This window comes from Xenopus laevis, chromosome 8L, assembly GCF_017654675.1.
Source record: "Xenopus laevis strain J_2021 chromosome 8L, Xenopus_laevis_v10.1, whole genome shotgun sequence".
Classification (NCBI taxonomy): domain Eukaryota; kingdom Metazoa; phylum Chordata; class Amphibia; order Anura; family Pipidae; genus Xenopus; species Xenopus laevis.
This window is the reverse complement of record NC_054385.1, coordinates 16,083,886-16,104,634: the sequence shown is the minus strand read 5'-3', so window position 1 is coordinate 16,104,634 and position 20,749 is coordinate 16,083,886. Positions and strand designations below refer to the sequence as shown.

At 41.0% G+C, this 20,749-nt stretch overlaps 2 protein-coding genes across 3 annotated transcripts in view; one reads left to right on the top strand and one right to left on the bottom strand.

The window, feature by feature from the left end:
- The window catches only part of LOC121396884 (zinc finger and BTB domain-containing protein 6-like), a 133,765-nt gene that overhangs the window by 7,062 nt on the left and 105,954 nt on the right, over positions 1 to 20,749 (top strand). The window lies entirely within an intron of this gene.
- Positions 1,905 to 20,749, bottom strand: part of rabgap1.L (RAB GTPase activating protein 1 L homeolog) — a 113,696-nt gene continuing 94,851 nt past the window's right edge. For both annotated transcript variants that reach the window (XM_041572475.1, XM_041572476.1), the window contains 7 exons: positions 17,553 to 17,645; positions 16,887 to 16,997; positions 13,102 to 13,206; positions 7,364 to 7,447; positions 6,699 to 6,770; positions 5,206 to 5,406; positions 1,905 to 2,885 (listed from right to left, as the gene is read on the bottom strand). In XM_041572475.1, coding sequence (XP_041428409.1) covers positions 2,763 to 2,885; positions 5,206 to 5,406; positions 6,699 to 6,770; positions 7,364 to 7,447; positions 13,102 to 13,206; positions 16,887 to 16,997; positions 17,553 to 17,645 — 789 coding nt within the window. In that variant the 3' untranslated portion in view covers positions 1,905 to 2,762. The remainder of the gene's footprint in view (positions 2,886 to 5,205; positions 5,407 to 6,698; positions 6,771 to 7,363; positions 7,448 to 13,101; positions 13,207 to 16,886; positions 16,998 to 17,552; positions 17,646 to 20,749) is intronic.

The following is a 20,749-nucleotide window of genomic DNA, read 5'->3' as shown; positions in this document are numbered from 1 at the left end:
ATTTGCGAAACTTCGTAAGATTGTGAAGTAGCGCTAGAGTCTTATCTCCTTCGTTAGCAAAGTTACGCCTGCGCCAATTAGTAAATCGGCGAAGTCCTGAAATGACGTCACGTTGGCGAATTTTCGCTAACATTAGTCACTTCGGCCTTTAGTGAATTTCCCCCATGCAGAGGTTGACCTGTTTTACCAACAGATGTAGAAATTGCTCATTATTCAGGCCTCATGGGGCCCCCAATATCTTCTTTGTCCCCCTGCAGCTGCAGGGTCTGCTTCCGCTATAGTTACGCCCCTGTGAGAGAAGAGAGCCAGAGGACAGAAAGAGGTAAACAAATCCTGCTTTCGGTTGCAATTACATTTACAAATCACCCTTACACCATAGAAACATTTTAGATAATAATATTGTAAAGTTGCTTTGAATTAAATGGAATTGTCCCCAGGCCAGTACATTTTGTTCCCCCAAGACGAGCACTTGCTGGGGGGGGGGAAATTGTAACCCATTTAATTCACATGCCCCCGGGGAATCAGCTTTTCCGTGGCTTTTAAGAATAGGCAGATAGATGCATTCAATATTTAACAGTCGATGAAACATTTACTGGTGTAGAGTGTGAGGAGGAGTGAAAGCAGATTAGGCTTTCTATATTTTATAGGTCAAACAGAGCTTTTGTTAAAGGCAAAATACGCGCTGTTTACAATCAGGGTTAACCTTCCTTTTGTCAATAAAGAGGCAATAGGCTACTGCGTGTGAAAAACAATCGTGTTGTGGATATTTGGATTTATACTTATTTGAGCGGGAGCTGCCCGTACATTGCTCTGCTTGGCTGAAGTTCATCTGAAAACTCTCCAGAAAGCAAAGTTTCAGAAGCAATAAGGATGCGGTTATTATTGACAGTACACATATATATGTATAAATGGATATATGAAGAGAATGGATTTCATGCGGACAAAACATTGTTCTTGTACTTTAAGTGAAAAAAGAAAATATTATATAATGTATACTTTATCCTTAGTAAATTTCATTAGGGCTGAATTAAAATCCATGTTAAAAAGGCAACATTCAGCTGCTTAAAGGGATATTGTCATGGGAAAATGTTTTTTTTCAAAATGCATCAGTTAATAGTGTTGCTCCAGCAGAATTCTGCACTGAAATTCATTTTTCCAAAGAGCAAACAGATTTTTTTTATATTCAATTTTGAAATCTGACATGGGGCTAGACATTTTGTCAATTTCCCAGCTGCCCCAAGTCATGTGACTTGTGCTCTGATAAACTTCAATCACTCTTTACTGCTGTACTGCAAGTTGGAGTCATATCACCCCCTCCCTTCCCCCCCCCAGCAGCCAAACAAAAGAACAATGGGGAGGTAACCGGATAACAGCTCCCTAACACAAGATAACAGCTGCCTGGTAGATCTAAGAACAACACTCAATCGTAAAAGCCAAGTCCCACTGAGACACATTCAGTTACATTGAGAAGGAAAAACAGCAGCCTGCCAGAAAGCATTTCTCTCCTAAAGTGCAGGCACAAGTCACATGACTTGGGGCAGATGGGACATTGACAAAATGTCTAGCTCCATGTCAGATTTCAAAATTGAATATAAAAAAATCTGTTTGCTCTTTTGAGAATTGGATTTCAGAATTCTGCTGGAGTAGCACTATTAACTGATACTTTTGGAAAAAAACATGTTTTCCGATGACAGGATCCCTTTAAACAAATTGACGTGAAATCCGTCTCCTGAGACATGTTACCCTTTGCCACAGGAAAGGGCAATCCACTTTGTGGATACAGAAAATTCCGTATTTCAGTAGTAAAGCTGTAAGAATGTTACATTCTTATAATCCATGAACAGCCGAGTCTGCAACAATGGCTTTTTTTTTGCATTAAAACAAAAACCAGGGTCAAAACAATGTACAGCAATACATTTTAGTTTAAAATACATGGAGAAACACAGTCACAGAGCAGTTTTCACACATTGGGGTGCAGAGCAGGAACCTCCATTAGAACAGGTTGGAAATGAAAGTCTTGCGGATATCACGGGCTCTATAAGTGATATTAAAAGACTATGTCTGCCTAGTTGTAGTCAGAGGGTTCCAGTGATTTCATCCCTGTTTTTAAGATCGGGCAAACAGGCAGGCACAGAATGAATGCACTGACCACCATTTGGGGGTCTCTGATATAAAATGCTATGGAGTCATTTTGTGTATTGCATTAAAGTGCAATAAGAAAATAGATATATCCTACGGGAAAGTCAATGGAAATGTGACCGCTCTAATCAGCTCCGCAACCCTCTAATCAGCTCCGCAACCTCCGTGTGCTCAGCCACCAGCGTCCCAGCTGTGATACAGATCCCAATGAGCATTTGAGGCAGCACTCCGGATACGTATAGAGGAGGTTTATTGCAACATTAGGGTAACCGCATCACCGTGCGCGTTTCGAGCACACATTCACATTAGGGAAACGCATAAGGCGATGCTGTTACCCTAATGTTGCAATAAACCTCCTCTAAACCTATCCGGAGTGCCGCCTCAATTGCTTATAGGGTCTATATCCTACGGGAGACCCATTAGTAAGTGTTAGAGTCCGATTTATATGTACAGTGAAAGCGGAAAAGTAGAGACCACAGGTGCCTAAATAATTGGACGCAGACCTACACTCCTGCCATGCTGCTCTTCTGGTCCTGTTACACGTAGGCAAACCAAAACATCTGGCCAAGGAAGGCAACAGAAGGCATTAGGTTTCACAATGTGATTCTACAAGTGCTGATGCATTAAGAGGTCTCTTTTCCTTGCACTCCTGTGGCAGTTTTTATGGAGCTGATGGTCCTGTTGAACCAGGTCTTTTTTGCAGCTTGAACTTCATTAAGAGCAAGGCCCAAGTGGTGCTCCAAGTCCTGCAGAAGAAAGAGGAGTTATCATTTTAAGGGACAGAAACAAAGTATATCTGTGTTGTTGCACACAACCCAATTACTCAACTGCACAACAAACAAACCAGATAATCGTTATCAATGTATACCAGATTGTTGCATACAGGCCCCAACTATTTAGAGCACCCCTGGCATTCATATTCAGGATATTTTACTTTTGTACATAATTATATGTGGGGCATATGTTGCTGTTAGTTTAGAAAAGCTTTGCACTTCTGTAGTTTGGAATAGAACAGCCTTTTTATTCATTTATTCATAAATGTGTATATTCCTTAAGTATAGGGTTTTCTAGGATTAACTTTTTTGTGGCTTTATCGCATATAAAATGCATTAAATATGTTGCATTAGCTGAAGTGATCACCAAGGGGCAGATTTACATAGGGTCGAATATCGAGGGTTAATTAACCCTCGATATTCGACTGCCAAATGTAAATCCTTCGACTTGGAATATCGAAGTCGAAGGAATTACCTCAATTAATTAATTCAATTGATTAAAATCCTTCGAATCGCTCGATCGAACGATTAAATCATTCGAATCGAACGATTCGAAGGGTTTTAATCAATCGATCGAACGATTTTTTTACGACCAAAAAAACCTTAGAAAGCCTATGGGGACCTTCCCCATAGGCTAACATTGAGGTTCGGTAGGTTTTAGGAGGCGAAGTAGGGGGTGAAAGTTTTTTTTAAAGAGACAGTACTTCGACTATCGAATGGCCGAATATTCGAACGATTTTTAGTTCAAAGTTCAATTCGAAGTCGTAGTCGAAGTTTTGCACAACTGTCATCAAACCCCTGGCATTTTAATCTGCCATGTTCCGACGTTGCACCTAATAACATGTGACAATAGATGCTGCAAGGTGATTTTTAAGAAGTTTTATAAAAAAAAAAAAAAAACGCTAACTTTAACACTATTGAATAATGAAGTTTGGAGAAGAATGACATTTTCCCATTGTGGATTTATCAGTGTGGGCCCTGCCAACTTATTATTTGTTTTTATTCATACAAGTCAGAAACCTCCATGATACATTACATATTCAGTATTGGCACATTTAGTTGCATCTTCTACAATCTCTTCCTGCAATATACCTTAGACAGATTTAATTATAACCCTTTGATCTCCCTAGTTGTGCCCCACGCCAAAAAAAAAATCAGCTCAAGTGCTCTAGGAAAACATTCCATTCAGCACTAAGACTGTAGCCACTTATTTACTGTATCGCTCTAAGCTCCCTCTGCCTTTGCCATGTAGCCAGCTGCAATGGTAATAATGTAAGAAATAATTATATTGAAAGATCATTCCTTTAGAATGCTCATGCCATTAATTTTGTCATCAATACCAATAGGTACCAGTAGTGATGTGCGGGTTGGGTTTTTCCTGCCACCTGCCCTCCCTCCACCCACACCTGACTTCCGGGTTACTTTTATAGACCCGTGCCACCCCTCCGATGACATCACAAAAGGGTCAAGGCAAGCATGTGCGCGTCTATAAAAGTTCAACCCGGAAGTCGGAAGCCGAAATTTGTAAGGTCACGGGAGGGGAGAGCAGTCAGAAGAGCTCAACTCACACCCACCGACAACCTGGAAAAGGGGGTGCGAGGTCGGCCGTAAACCCACGGGTATCGGCCCGAACATCACTAGTACCAAAACAACTGTTTCATGCCTAGTCCCACCAAACAGTTGTCTACCCGATCAACAACTTGAACTTGTCGATTGCCAATTTCCCACATTCGCCCTGAAACTTCAGTTCCAAATATAAATGCCTATGACATATTATTATGCCTCAGTTTTCAAACATCTTTTGATATCTCTTATTAAAGGAGAAGGAAAGGTACCAAAGCAGTTTATTGCCAATAGATTAGCTGCAATAGTGCAAGCTATAAAACTATATTTATTCTGTAGAATGCTTTACCATACCTGAGTAAACAGCTCTAGAAGCTCTCTGTTTGTTTAGGATAGCAGCTGCAGTATTAGCTTGGTGTGACATCACTTCCTGCCTGAGTCTCTCCCTGCTCACTCATTGCTCTGGGCTCAGATTACAACAGGGAGGGGGTGAGGAGCAAGCTGAGCATGCTCAAGGCCGTGCCCTGGAGGTTTAAGTTGAAAACAGGAAGTCTGATACAGAAGCCCATGAGTACACAATAGAAGGAAAGAAATGCTGTGTTTCTTTTGACAGAGGACTCAGAGCAGCATTACTTTGAGGGTTTACTGGTGTATTTATATAGAACTTTCTGATAAAGCTTACTTAATTTTAGCCTTTCCTTCTCCTTTAATAACCTTTATAGAAACACACCTGTATTTTACACTCTGCCTCTACCAGCTGCAGCTTCGTTTGGGCCAGTTCCAACTCCATCTCCCGAAGCTGGTTCTTCAGAGACTCTTTCTCTTCATCTGTGTCCTCCATGGTGCAGCTCTCCTTCAAAAAGCTGACCGGCTTCAAACGACCCTCTGTGTTGAAAAATTCTCTGCAACGCTCGCATCCATCTACCTTTTGCTAATTAAAGACATGGGAATTCTGAATGTCGAAGATGCTTTTCACTGCTATGTCCCACAGAAGTGCATGCCACCGATCTGACACCCATATGCAACTTCAATAGATTGTAGAAAAGGAATCTAAGCAACATTGCAATTGGTCTTTAGTGGGAAAAGTATTTGCCTTACTAGACTAACTTGTTTTTCTGTGTCAGTGCCAAACAGTGCTGTATAAAACATAATTTCAAACTGAACCCCCCTTTTATGTTCCCACACAATATGACTACAGTTGGCTCTACCCACAGCATCTCTACCCATGACAATTATTTTTGATGGGGTCAGTGACCCCCATTTGAAAGCTAGAAAGAAAAAGGCAAATAATGCAAAAACTATTAAAACGAAGGTCAATTGAAAAATTGCTTAGAATTAGCCATTCTATAACATACGAAAGTGAACTTAAAAGATAAACCACCCCTTTAAAAAGCTTAAAAAGACTCGCAAACCTTGAGAAAACTACCCATGTTCTCCTGCAATGTTCCCACCTCCTTTATTCCCGAGTCTACCTACTGATCAGAGAGGCTGTCATTCACATTACAGGCACAGTCAAGTGTGAATTTGGGGGGAAACTCAGGATCTGGTAATGGTAGAGTGAAAGAAAGCAGATACGATTCCAAAATTCAAATCGGGAATATTATCGAAGCCTAAAATGATAGACCTAAAAAAACATATACAGTATACAGGGAGTGCCTGGGTTACAAACATCCGACCTACGTACACTTCGTAATTACATATGGAGACTATTAGCGTAATGTACTGTGGTTTGCTTTGCCTTTATTAGCATTTAACTTTAATAAACAACCAACCCTAACCCTCCTTTGACATGTGTTGTCTACTGCGGAGCATGGAAATGTAAAAAAAAAAGCTAAATTGTGTTTAATAGGTCCAACTTCCATACAAATTCAAACCTACAGGACTTTGTACATAACTAGGGGACTGCCTATATACAGAAGTGAATTTATCAATTTGCTCTAGTTATTTCAACAGCGCTAGTCATATACGAAGTATTGCCATTTTTACGATTCAATAATAGTACAAGCATCGCGTAAAGAAAAGTATATGAAAGGGGCTTGTTTCTTTTTTCGGTTCAAGTTGACCAGAAATAAAGACTTTTTCCCATCTACTTTCTATTTTCTATTTATTTTCTAATATTGAAGTGAAAAAAATTCACCTTCTTATGTCTTTCTAAAACAGCTCAAGGTGGGGGGGGGTCACCAACTGTTCTAAATTGAACAAAAAAAAAGGCCAAGGACTTACCCGGATTTTCTCAATTTCTGCTTTGTTTGAAGACTGTTGCTTTTCAAGACGATCGCTTAGTTGGGAACATATCTGCAAATTAGTATGATATTTTTATATATATCCTATGAACTATACTAGTTGGCATACAGATAACTAGTACTTGGGGATTGAACTTTCAGAGACCTTGGTGGCCTGATAAACAGTTGAATATTTTGACGGTGGTTTTTCCCCACAGACCAAGCCTGGTTAGTGTGTGTGTGTGTATAACATAGGGCACATACTATATCAACAGAAAGGAAAGTAGGTACAGGTATAGGATCCGTTATCCAGAAACCCGTTATCCAGTTCCGAATTCAAAAGGATTTATTTTTCTGTGTAATAATAAAACAGTACCTTGTACTTGATCCCAACTAAAATATAATTAATCCTTATTGAAAGCAAAACCAATGGGTTTATTGGGCTTGTTTACATGATTTTCTAGTAGACTTAAGGTATGAAGAACCAAATTATGGAAAGATCCCTTATCCGGAAAACCCCTGGTCCTGAGTGTTCTGGATAACAGGTCCCATACCTGTATATGGATTAGAAACCTAGGTGAATATTTAGTACTGTATGTGAAAATACTGCTACTGTATGTGCAGGAGCCAGGGCATTGCAAGTACCTGCTTGTGACTTTACCGTACCTGTTTGTAATCTCCAATTATCGAGCTATTCTTCTTGATTTCAGACTCTGCTTTATCGAGCTCCCGACGACACATTTCCTTCAGCTATGTAAGATACATGGAAAATTTGAAAACTTTTAAAGCAAAATACATGAAAAACTGTTGAATCCCCAACCGAATAATGGATGCATTGGGGCAAATTCACTAAAGCGCAAAGCGCCTAACGCTAGCGCAAATTCGCCAGCGTGACATCATTTCGTTACTTCGCTGATTTACTAACGGGCGCTGGCGTAAATTCGCTAGCGAAGTGGACCTACTCTAGCGCTACTTCTCACCCTTACACCAGGCAAAGTTGCGCTATGGCGAAGGGACGTTAATTCACTAACTTGCGCATCTTACTGAACGTTACCTCTTGCGCCAGACTTGACTTTGCCACCTCAGACCAGGCGAAGTGCAATAGAGTAGATAGGGATTGCTTCCAAAAAAGTTGACATTTTTTCTAAGTCTCAAAAAACGCTGGCGTCTTTTCTTTTTTTAAGGGGCGATAGGCTGAAAAAGATCGTAAATTTTTTTGGGGGTACCCTCCTTCCCCCTACATTTCCTAACAAATGGCACATAAACTATACAGTGGACACATGTATAGGGCAATATAACAACTCTATTTTATGAAGGTTTCCCGGGCTTGTGTAGTGTAATGTATTTGCTGCTACATATACGTCCATTGTACTTTTTTTTTTTTTAAAGGTTAATTTTTATTGAATTTTAACAACAGAAAATTAGAAGGAAGAAAAGCAAGTCAGAAGAAAAGAAAAGAAGGGGATAGTGGGGAGAAGAGGTATGGCTGAAAAAGTAACTATCAATGGTTGGTCGAGGTGGCTGGCGACTCGAGCCAAGGGTTCCAAATATTCTCAAACTTCTTTGGGCATCCTCGTGCCAAGTACGTAAGCTTGTACAGTTCCAGTTGCGAATTAACCAGACCAATCCATCTACTCAGAGACGGTGGCGATGGGCCCATCCAGTGCAGGGCAACGACTTTCTTAGCGTAAAAGAAAAGCAACCTCATCAGGCATCTAGTATTTACTCTGGGTATCACGGAGTCAAGGAGACCCAACAGACATGTAGCAGGGTTTAGTATCTGGGGAAGTTCCAGTTCAGTAGCCATGAAGCTCAAAATTGCCCTCCAATATCTGAGTATTACTGGGCAGTCCCACATTAGATGTATGAAATTAGCTACAGGAGCACCACATCTCGGACAGCTGGGTGAAGCTACCTTTCCCATAGTAAATAGTTTCTGAGGGGTGAGGTACGTTTGATGTACTATCTTAAACTGTATAAGCTTGTCTCTGACACTCACTAAAGGAATGTATAGATTGTCTATAATTTCTTCCCAATCATCTGGGTCAACACAAACCCCACTACTCTCCCACTTATACTTCACTCTGGGTCGGGGATCATATCTATTGGAGATTAAGCGCCTATATGCATTGGATAGAAGCTTGACTTTGGCGGGTTGAGATATTAATTCTTCCATCCCTGTGTATTGCAGGAGCGGAGGAGGGGTTGGGAACTGCGCGGAGCAAAGATGACTGATCTGGTTATAACGGAATTCGGACAAATCAGGCAGAGAGAGGACCTGGCGAAATTCAGGCAGTGTGCGAAGAGTTCCATCAGCGTATACTTGTGATAGCCGCTTTAAACCAAATTTAGACCATGTTCCCACCTCTGTGAATGTGGCGAAGTGTGGATAATTACTATTACCCCATAAAGGTGAATCCGGAGAAAGAATGGTATCCGCTTTAGTGATTTGCACAATTGCATCCCAGGCTCTCTTAGTGGCATCCATTACAGGTAACAAAGGGCCAAGATCCTTTCGAGTTCTATATAAAGCATTGTGCAGGCTTTCCACAGAAGTAAGATAGAGTGCCTCTAGTATGGATGCCGGGTTATCAGCGTCAAACACTTTCCAACCGGCTGCATGCGAGGCCTGGGAGGCAAGATAGTACAGCTCATAATTGGGAGAGGTCAGACCCAACTGATCATGAGGAGCATTAAGAATGGCTCTGGACAGAGTGGGCGTTTTATTCCCCCAAATAAATTCAGACTGTGTTCGGTCTAGGTCATGTAAGGCTTTCTTGGGTATGTGGCAGGGGGTATTACTCAGTATATAGAGAAATTTAGGAAGATAAATCATTTTGCATATATTTATTCTGCCTATTAGCGTGAGAGGGAGTTTGGTCCAGTGTGCAAGTGTGTCTCTGAACTTACGGAGTAAGGAGTGTAAATTATGCTGCAAAAATAAAGTCGGATCTTTGTGCACCACTATCCCTAGGTACTTAAAATTATCCGCTACTTTTAGGTTACATTTTGCGGCCATCCCTGTGGGAAGCTGTCCGTCAAGGGGAAACAGTATGGACTTGTCCCAATTAATTTGAAGGCCTGAAAATATACCAAATTGTTTGACAATCCCAAGTACAGAGGCAAGTGATTCATGTGGGTCTGCTAAGTATAGGAGCGTATCATCTGCATACAATGAGACCTTCTCCTCTACTGTTTTGTAGATGAATCCCCGTACCCTCTGAGATTGCCGAATAGCTATGGCCATGGGTTCAATTGCCAATGCAAATATGAGCGGAGAGAGAGGGCACCCTTGACGAGTACCTCTGGACAGGCGAAATGGTACGGAAGTAATGCCATTAACCCGGATGGATGCCTTTGGTTCGCTGTACATCAGCCGAAGCCACTTTGTAAAGGAAGGGCCAAAACCCATTCTAGTTACTACCTCCCATAAGTAAGGCCACTCCACCGAATCAAATGCCTTAGCCGTATCCAAGGAGACCACCAGCCTGGAACCCATATTTTCGTGTTTCAGTTGCAAATTTAGGAACAGTCTTCTCAGGTTAAAGCTGGTTGATTTAGAAGGCATAAAGCCGGTCTGATCAGGTTCCACCACCGTAGATACCACTTTGACAAGACGTTTAGCTAAAATTTTTGCAAGAATCTTGATTTCCATATTGAGTAATGAGATTGGCCTATAGGAGGAGCACAATGTAGGGTCCTTCCCTGGTTTGGGGATGACCACAATTGTCGCATCTGAAAACGTTTTAGGGAGAGAGAAATTTTCAAAGGCATACATCAGGGTTTCATGCAATTTGGGGACTATCTCGCGTAAATGAATACGGTACCATTCTATAACAAATCCATCCGGGCCCGGGGATTTGCCGGAAGGGAAGGATAGTATGGCTTCGGCAATCTCAAGAGGGGAAATCGGGGAATCCATGTACTTTGCTTGCTGAGGTGAGATATGCGGAATGGGAATCCCATTAAGATACTCGTGAAGGTCAGCGTTAGAGTAGAGCGCAGTAGAAGTGTAAAGAGAGGAGTAAAACTTACTGAATTCTAAGGCTATCTCAGACGGAGAGGTCATCATGTCCCCTGTTGAGGAGAGTATCCTGGGGACAGCAGAAGTACCATTAGGAGGATTGGCTAGGAAAGCTAGGGGCTTGCCATTTTTATCACCATACGCAAACGTAGTGCTGGTGGCGTGAAGAAGTTGCTTTTTAGTCAGCTCTATCCTATGCAAACTGAGGTGCCTAAGAGCAGCCGTGAAGTCCCCATGCGTCTGTGGCGTGGGAGTGGCAATATATTCCGTTTCGGATTGGGTAACTGCCAGTTCTAGGTGGTGTAGGGTTTCTTTAGATCTATTTCTAGCCCTGGCCACTGCAGCCATTAGGGTGCCTCGGGACACTGCCTTAAAGGCCTCCCAAGCAGTCGAGGGATCTGCAGAACCATAATTCACACTCCAATATTGTGCGACAGAATCAGCAGATTCCCCGACCACACTAGGGACCCTCAACCAGTATGGGCTCAGCCTCCAAGTTCTATGCGCGGGGTCGGAGAGGAGGTCTAATGAAAGAAGCAAAGGGGCATGATCTGAGATTCCCCGTGGCAAATATCCAACCTCTCTAACTTTAGGGAGGAGATCCGAAGAAACCAGTGCAAGATCTATTCGAGATAAGGACTGATAGGTAGTAGAATAGCAGGAGAATTGTCTGCGCTCGGGATACTTCCAGCGCCATACATCCACCAAATTGTAGGCCCGGGCCCAATCAGCAAGTTTTGATGTAGTTACCGTAGGAGCGGACAGCCTATCCAACAGAGGGTTACAACAATTGTTAAAGTCACCCATGATACACACCGGGGCGGGGGGCAGCTGCATCAGTGTTTGATATAGGTCATGAAGTAATGTTTCTGCGAAGGGAGGAGGAATATAGATGTTAGCTATGAGGATGGGAAATCCAGCTATAGCACACGCCAAAATTTGATATCTGCCTGATCTGTCCGAACGCACCTCCATAAGATCAAATGGGAAGCCTTTCCTAACCAGGACCGAGGTGCCCCTAGCATATGTGGAATATGTAGTATGATGAATATACGCAACCCACGGTTTCCGGAGAGCCAGGACCCGACTCCCCACTAAGTGGGTCTCCTGAAGTAAAAGAATGTGGGGGGTATAAGATTTAAGATAATTGAAAACTAACGACGTCCATTGTACTTTAAAGGGATACTGTCATGGGAAAAAACATTTTTTTCAAAATGAATCAGTTAATAGTGCTGATCCAGCAGAATTCTGCACTGAAATCCATTTCTCAAAAGAGCAAACAGATTTTATTATATTATATTATATATATTCAATTTTGAAATCTGGCATGGGGCTAGACATTTTGTCAATTTCCCAGCTGCCCCTGGTCATGTGACTTGTGCCTGCACTTTAGGAGAGAAATGCTTTCTGGCAGGCTGCTGTAACTGAATGTGTCTCAGTGGGACATGGGTTTTTACTATTGAGTGTTGTTCTTATATCTACCAGGCAGCTGTTATCTTGTGTTAGGGAGCTGTTATCTGGTTACTTTCCCATTGTTCTTTTGTTTGGCTGCTGGGGGGGGGAAAGGGAGGGGGGTGATATCCCTCCGACTTGCAGTAAAGAGTGATTGAAGTTTATCAGAGCACAAGTCACATGACTTGGGGCAGCTGGGAAATTGACAATATGTCTAGCCCCATGTCAGATTTCAAAATTGAATATAACAAAATCTGTTTGCTCTTTTGAGAAATGGATTTCAGTGCAGAATTCTGCTGGAGCAGCGCTATTAACTGATTCATTTTGAAAAACATTTTTTTCCCCATGACAGTATCCCTTTAACTTGGCGCCGTATGCAAATTAGGCATCGCTAGCGTAACTTCGCTTTCCTTGACAAATTAACGCTAGCGCAACTTGCTACCGTTCACCTCCCTGAGCGCAACTTCGCATTTTAGTGAATTAGCGGCGCCCTGGTGATACTTCGCCTGGTGAAGTGTGGCGAAGCCTGCGCTAGCGCAACTCCGCAGGTTAGTGAATTTGCCCCATTGTATCCCTAATTTAAAACAAACCTGCTGAATGTTTGAAAAGCGCAAAAAAATTAGCAACGATAACAAAATTAAAACCAAAAAGCACCGTTCACTATTAATCTAATTTGAATACAATAATGACATGTAAATGAAGTTGGAAAGGAAGGTCATGGGCAATAGCAACTTCCTTCTTCTGCTTCCTGCATATTACAGAGGAAGGGGGCCAGCAACCCCCTGCCTAAGTGAAGGACACAGAAACTGGAGATTGGGGATTCACTGTTGCACTAGTATTAATCTAAACAGAGGATTGTATTAAAAAATAAAAACAATTTAGTAAAAACTGATTGGCAGTTAGCAGATGTGCATAACTTGCAGTTTACCTGTGCAGCTTCTTCCTCTAGGAGTCTTTTCTCCTCCTCTGCATCAATAAGCTTTTGTTTAGTCATTAGTAACTCCTTATTAAGAGCATCAGCTTTTTCCTCTGCCTGCAAAAGATACAAATATGTATGTGTGTAATAACAAACACGACAATCAACCATCCCTAAAATTGTAAGCTTATACATTTAAGATTTGATAGCATGCAAGGTTTTTTTTTTGATTCAAATTAACAGAGTGGTGCATGACTCGATTATAGGGAAAATGTGAATCTGGATAGAAACAAGATACAAGCTATCCCCTTCCTTAGCTCAGCGGCTAGGGGAAATTCAAACTTCCCTTAAGGGTCAGGCCACACTGGACGTTTTGGGGAGATTTGGTCGCCTGGCGCCTAATCGCCTAGTTTTTGTGGCGACCAATCACCCCCAAACGCCTTCCCTCACTCTGCGCTGGCTGAAAAAATGCCAGCGGCGATTTGCTTCGGGTGACTAAGGAAAACGAAACGCCACGTGTGATTAGCGCCAGCGGTTTTTTCATTTTAGCCGGGCGCAGAGTGAGGGAAGGCGTTTGGGTCCCGCAAAAACGAGGCGATTAGTCGCCAGATGACCAAATCTCCCCAAAACGCCCAGTGTGGCCTGACCCTAAATACAGACAGGCATAGTCCCAGCTTCTTCCCAAGCCATGAATTATGCAGACTGGGCAAAAGCAAGCAAAGTACCTGCCTTGTGGTATTTAAAATAAAAGTTTTTTCTGAAAAATATGCGTTTAGCTGTTTAAGGTTATTAAAAGTGGAGTAAACATTGCACTTACATTACTCTTTTCAAAAAGCTGTATATTTCTTGCTTTAAGGCCTCCTATTATAAACCCCCTTAAGGTCTAATTCAATTCACAGGGTTATTTTACCGGCGGTGTTTTGAAGATGTAATTTGTTCATTATTAAATGTATGTCAGTAAATATGAGTCTGACTGGTTAAATGGGAGAGCTGGAGGTGCTCGAGCTGGAGGGAAAATATGACATGATTGGTGTGGCCGAAACATGGCTGATCGAGTCGCATGACTGGGCAGTTAATATCAGTGGCTATACTTTGTGTCGGAGGGACAGAGGCAATAGAAAAGGAGATGGGGTATGTCTGTATGTTAGGCAGGATTTAAAAGCTTTTACGAAGGAGGAGGTGATGTTAGAAAATGAGGGGTAGAAGTCTTATGGTGGAGTTCTTCACCGATAATAAAGAGTCCAGCAAATTACTTGTAGGAATATGCTATAGACCCCCTAATGTAAGTGAGGAGGAGGAGGCGAAGCTCCTGATGCAAAAACAAAAGGCTGCTAGTTTGGGTAAAGTAATGATAATGGGGGATTTTGAATACCCAGATATTGACTGGAGCAACAGTACTGCATGATCACTAAATGGGAACAAGTGTATAAACTTGTTGCGTGACAATTTTATGGCACAGGTTGTTGAGGAGCCTACCAAAATGCAAGTCGTTGAAACCCTTGGGTAATAGTGACCATAATGTTATATATCATTTAATGTCTTGGGCGACAAAAACCATGAATTTCAGAAAAGCTAAGTGCCTTGAGGGCTGCCATTGAGAGCACTGGGGCATTATGTTTTCAGCTAAAAACACAGAACAGAAATGGTTGTCACTTAAAATGATATTAAATCGTTGCTGTTCTCAATTTATTCCCTTAAGGAGTAAACGTAGAAGCTCTAAGAATCACCCTATGTGGCTTAATACAGAAGTAAAGCAGTTAATAGGAAAGAAGAGAAAGGTATTTAAAAACTACAAGTCTGTTGGGACAGAAGCTGCATTTAATGAATATAAACTCTATAATAAATGTTGTGAAAACAGCAATCCGAAGAAAGGAAATGAAGAGTGCATTGCGGCTGAGGCTAAGTCTTTGTAAAACTTTGTAAACCTTTCTTTGTAAAATTCTATTAGCATAAGAGATTTTATTCACTAAATAAATCAATTTATGTAGTTCATTGAAATTTGTCATATGACGGACTAACCCCTGTTATTACACTTTATTTTATAATTTATCTTTGTTTATCATTAAATGTAGTGTCTGCCTTTATAAAACCTTTGTTGATAAAGTTTTTGTTAATTTGAATTAACCTCACAATAAAGCACCAAGAAGGCACTTAACTTGCCTACATTATCATGTTTACAATGATGTCACATCATGAAGCTCCAATCACAATGCTCTGTTACCTCGTTTTCTCAGGTGAATTATACTTAATTCTAATTGGTTGAATTCTGTTTTAAATAAGCCATGGGAAGTGTGAATGTCTAGCCTATGATTAAGTATCTGAGAGATTTGAAACGCGTAAGGCGGTGAGTTTGTATCCTTGAGTTGTACAAAAAACTACTTTATGTTTTGACAAGCCTGCCTGGAGGACTGATCTGTTAGTGCCTGCCCTTTTTTTCTATATGAGGCTAAGACTAACCCCAAAAAGTTTTTAAAGTATATATTAATAGTAAAAAGATGCAGGTTGAGAGTGTTGCTCCTTTAAATAATGGTACCAGTATGGTTGTAAAAGATACAGAAAAGGCAAATGTGCTAAATCAGTTCTTTTCTTCAGTGTATACAATAGAGGAGTCTGAGTTCCCAGGCTCACTTTATAGCTGCACTAATGGCTCTGCTCAATCTAGTCAGTGGCTGACTCAGGATAGGGTTCATAAAGCTTTAATAAAAATTTATGTAAACAAGGTGCAGGGCCAGATGGCATACACCCCAGGGTTCTAAGAGAGCTTAGTTCAGTTTTAAACCAGCCCCTATTTCTGATTTTCTCGGATTCGCTTTCACCTGGTAAGGCACCTATGGATTGGAGAAAAGCTGATGTCATTCCAATATTTAAAAAGGGATTACGATCTCAGCCTGACAATTATAGACCAGTAAGTTTGACTTCTGTGGTGGGCAGTGTCAGACTGGCCAGGCGGGAAACCGGGAAGAAACCCGGTGGGCCCCCAACCTTCATGGGCCCACGCCAGGCCAGACCCCCTCTCCCCATTGTGATTCCACAAAAAAAAAATTTGGCGCAGAGCAGGTGTGCCAGGTGGCGCCGTTTGCGCATGCGCACTGCCCCAAGCACTCCTTGATCCGTGCTTGCATTTGTGTGTGCGCACAAAGTGCCGCCTCAGGGGGGGCGGGTGGGTTTGGCTGGAGGGGAGCCCTGGACAGGGTCCCGGTGGGACAAATTATTTGAAGGCTTGTTAAGGGATCACATTCAAAATTGTGTCCTAGTGAATGGCATTATGAGCAGCAATCAGCATGGCTTTATAAAGGATAGGTCATATCAGACAAATCAGACTGCTTTTTAAACTAAGGTCTGTTGGGCTTAATGAAGTCGTTTGCACATGGATAGGTAACTGGCTACAGGATCGGGTACAGAGGGTGGTTGTTAATGGGACATTCTCTACTTGGAGTAAGGTTCAGATGGGTTTTTTTTGCCTTACTCTGGATCAACTAGCAGTTACGCAGGTTAAAAAAAAGTTAAAAGGTTGAACTTGATGGATGTGGGTCTTTTTCATCGGAACTTGCTATGTTAAATGCGGCTTCCTACGATTATCAAAATGCTGCTACCAGTCATGGATAGCTTCTCATTCAAATGAATGGAAGGCACTAGATCACAATGGTAAACCACAACTATTATGCTGGAATGTGCAAATAATAAAAAAAATTATAGGCAATTGCAAATTGTCTCAGAATATTAGTCTCTACATCATACTAAAAGTTCATTCAAGAGTGAACAACCCCCTTTAAATAGAGTATAAGATAGAGTCTTACATTATCCAGATCCTTACGTAGTGCTATTTTACTAGTGACAATTTCATGGGCGAGGTCATCATTTTCTTGTTCCAGCCTCATGTTTGCCTCCTGCAACCGACGGTTTTCACGCTAAAAAATTAAAGAAGAAATCTCGTTTAAAAGGGTTCTACAACTACAAAACTATAATTGTGTGCATTCATATTAACAATTCTGCAATATATACCTTTCGAAAATCTGATACCAGTGTTTGCATCTGCGGACATGCCTTAGAATGACCTGATCAAAGTTCTTGATAAAGGTCTTAAAAGGGACTGAAACGTTGGGACGTTCGGACACTAACATGTGTATTTAAATAAAAGTTGATGATTTCATATATATATATATATATATATATATATATATATATATATATATATATATATATATATATATATATATATATATATATATATATATATATATATATATATATCCTCATTGTTGTGAGTAATAGGAAATATTTAGGAGCACTCACGGATATAACTTTAAGTGGATTTATTCAACTTTTCACAAAATCCCCCACATCTACGCGTTTTGGTTCTCCTTGATGTGACGTCGGTTCAAGGAGAACCGAAAATCGTGTAGATGTGGGGGATTTTGTGAAAACTTGAATAAATTAAAAGGGCTACTGATGAATGAAGTAACCTCAAATCTTTCCACAGGGTCTTCCTGCTGCGCCTGCTGCTCTCTCATCATGTGGTACTCCCGCTCGTATTTCTTGAGTTTTTTCTGGCTAATCTGTAAAGGAAAAAAAATATGTATCTAGGTACAGTTGAAATTACTTCTAGTCTATTCCACAACTATCCGATTGCTGGTTTGAAATTAGACCGTCCACAGGCAATCCCATCCCAGATCTAATTACAAAAGATCTTAGGTCGTCTACTTAAACTACCACGGAACATTTACTTGCTAATAAATGGTCTCCGACAAGGGTCACATATACAACTGAGCCGTACAGTGATGAAAGTTACCAGCTATATATGAAAGAGGGACAGAATGAAACGATGAAAAATACAACTAGAACAAAGAAAACACAGAAACAACAAGCATTAGAGGAAAATGGGAAAGGACCTTCACATGTAGCATATTCTCACATTGTTTAAACAGAATGTATTAGAGGAAAAAGGAAAAGACTGTACATACACTACATGGTTTGCATAACAAGTCTGATTACAACTGCCAATAATATCTATCGGCAAACTGAAAACAATACTTCAATGTATATTAAAACATATATACAGGGAAACACTAAGAAGCAAAAACCATTAGCCCGTCACTACAACAGGTGGTGTAATATTCACATCTGTACTAGTAAAATAACACCGCAGATTAAACCTTTTGCACTTGCTGGTTGGTTTAAACATACAAGTACAAAAACAACTGGATGGGGACTGCCCCTTCTTCCAAAATATTTGCACACTAGCAATGTAGAGGTAAAACTAGTTCAGCCAAAGATAAGCAGCAAGTAACATACCCGGGAGACATTGCATTTTAAGAGTCCTAGTTTTAAATACAAAAGCAAAACAACAAATCTAACTTCCAAGAGAGGACTTTCTGCTTTCAGAATACACCTTTTTATCAGAGTAGAATAATTTGAGGAGACGCAGGGCCTTATAATCCGCAGATACTTACAGACGTGAATCAGCAAAGAGAAACAGGCAGGTTTCTCGGGCACACTGAATGATCAGACAGGATATCCTTGTCTTGAAACAAAATCTACTGCATTATTAACCACTTTTCAAGAGAGTCGAACTGAAAGCCTGAACTGAAGGCATCACTGATAGAGCCCCTGGTTGAACCTGTGTGTTTCCAGTAAAGAGCTGTGCTAATGAGAAATATCTACAAGCATAAACCAGACATCTTTGGCTACTTCTCAAACTACATTTCTTCCTATTACAATATAGCATATATTGAAGAAAAACCAAGTTATCAATCAAAGGAAAAATGGGGCATATTTATATGAGGAAACCAAGTCATCAAAAGTATCTTAGTAACTTTCCAACTGCATGCACAAAGCATCATTAAGAAACATTTGACTTTATTATTATGCTTCTATGTGTGTTTTAGTATTGTTGATCCAGGGATTCAGAAAGAATTCTTATTTACATTATTCCCAATTTGAGTAGATGAATATTGGATTTTAGGACTGGAACATTCCTACTAGTGATGGGCGAATTTGCGTCGCTTCGCAGAAAAATTTGTGAATTTCGCGAAACGGTGAAAAATTTGCGAAATGGCGCCTGCGTCTCATTTTTGAAGTCGGCGCCCGTTTTTTTGATGCCGGCACCCGTTTTTGACGACGGCGTCCGTTTTTTGCCGTTTTGCGAATTTATTCACTGGCGGCGAATCGCGCAAATTCGCTGCGAATTTGCGCCTGCCGAATAAATTCGCCCATCACTAATTCCTACACACTTAAAGCAACTCTAACATATGTTCCTTTAAAGGGCATGTAAAGTCTAAAATAGAATAAGACTAAAAATGCTGTATTTTGTATACTAAATATAAACATGAACATACTGCACCACACGCCTAATCAAACAAATAATTTATACTTTCAAAGTTGGCTACGGGGGGTCACCATCTTGTAACTTTATTAAACATCTTTGTAAGACTAAGACTGTGCACATGCTCAGTGTGGTCTGGGCTGCTTAGGGATTGTCATAAACAAAGTTGCTTGAGTTCTGCATAGCTGTGAAGTAAGGTGGGGGCTCCCCCAGCTGTTCATAAGTATGATTGTTTCCCTGCTCAGCAGTTAGGGACCGTCTGAATTTCACTGCATACAGTCAGGTTTCTTATAAAAACGGTACACATTTTTTAATTAAAGTATATTGGAGATAGGTTTCTTTTTCATTAAAAAAAGTAAAAATGGGATTTTATTTGTTTGCCTTTACATGCCCTTTAAAAGAGAATTTCCCTCTAGGAGGCAGGATGGAGCTAAAAAGTCAGTCCCTTCACAAGGAACCCTCCTCTTCCCTGTATTAACCCCACCTTCCTCAGTATCGACTAGCACAACTTATGAATAGAGTAGGAAAGTTGAGAAATCAGAGTGGAAAACTCCTTGTGCTGCTGTTCCCATTTGTGAGGTTGGATCTCTGGAGCCACCATCAGAGGGAGGCTTTTGTGGCAACTGCGAGAGTTCCAGTTGTTGTAAGCCCTGTGCCATTTGCGGGGGAAGTCCAGTTTAGAGGTCTCCTGTTACTGAGCAAATGACAGTCGAACCGGACTCCCAAGAGATTGTGTGGGAGATAAGGTGCTCTTTGATGTGTGAATCTTCCAGCCGTGAGATTTCAAAATTTGAATGCAGTGGTTGGAGTGGGTTGCTGCTACTGTGTATGATGGGATCGTCCAGATGCCCTAGTATTTGTGAATTTCTGAGGCACTGAGGAGAGGCTAAAATGCAGGACCCAGAATTGGAAGTAAGATTTAGAAGTTGTCATGAATTGGGACATGTACAGTAAATAAGCGTCCTTTAAATCTATAGACGTGAAATAGTCCCCTTGCTCTACATTTGCCATTACTGATCACAGTTATTCCATTTTAAATCACGGCACTTGAAGGAAATAGTTTAAAATGTTTTAATCCAGCACCGGGCACAGCGAACCATCTTTTTTGGGTATAAGAAAAAGAATTCAGTAGAAGCCTTGATGACATTGTTCTGTAGGGTACGGAATTATGGCGTTGCCTTCAGCATAACCTGGATTGTGATACCCAAGGCCTGTCTCGTGTCTAAGGGGGTTGGTATGGATGACTTGTGGAACCAGAGTGTTTTTTGGAATTGCAGTTTGTAGCCGAATTTATGTTGTGGACCAAAGAGTCTGATGTTGTTCTTAGCAAAGTCTCTC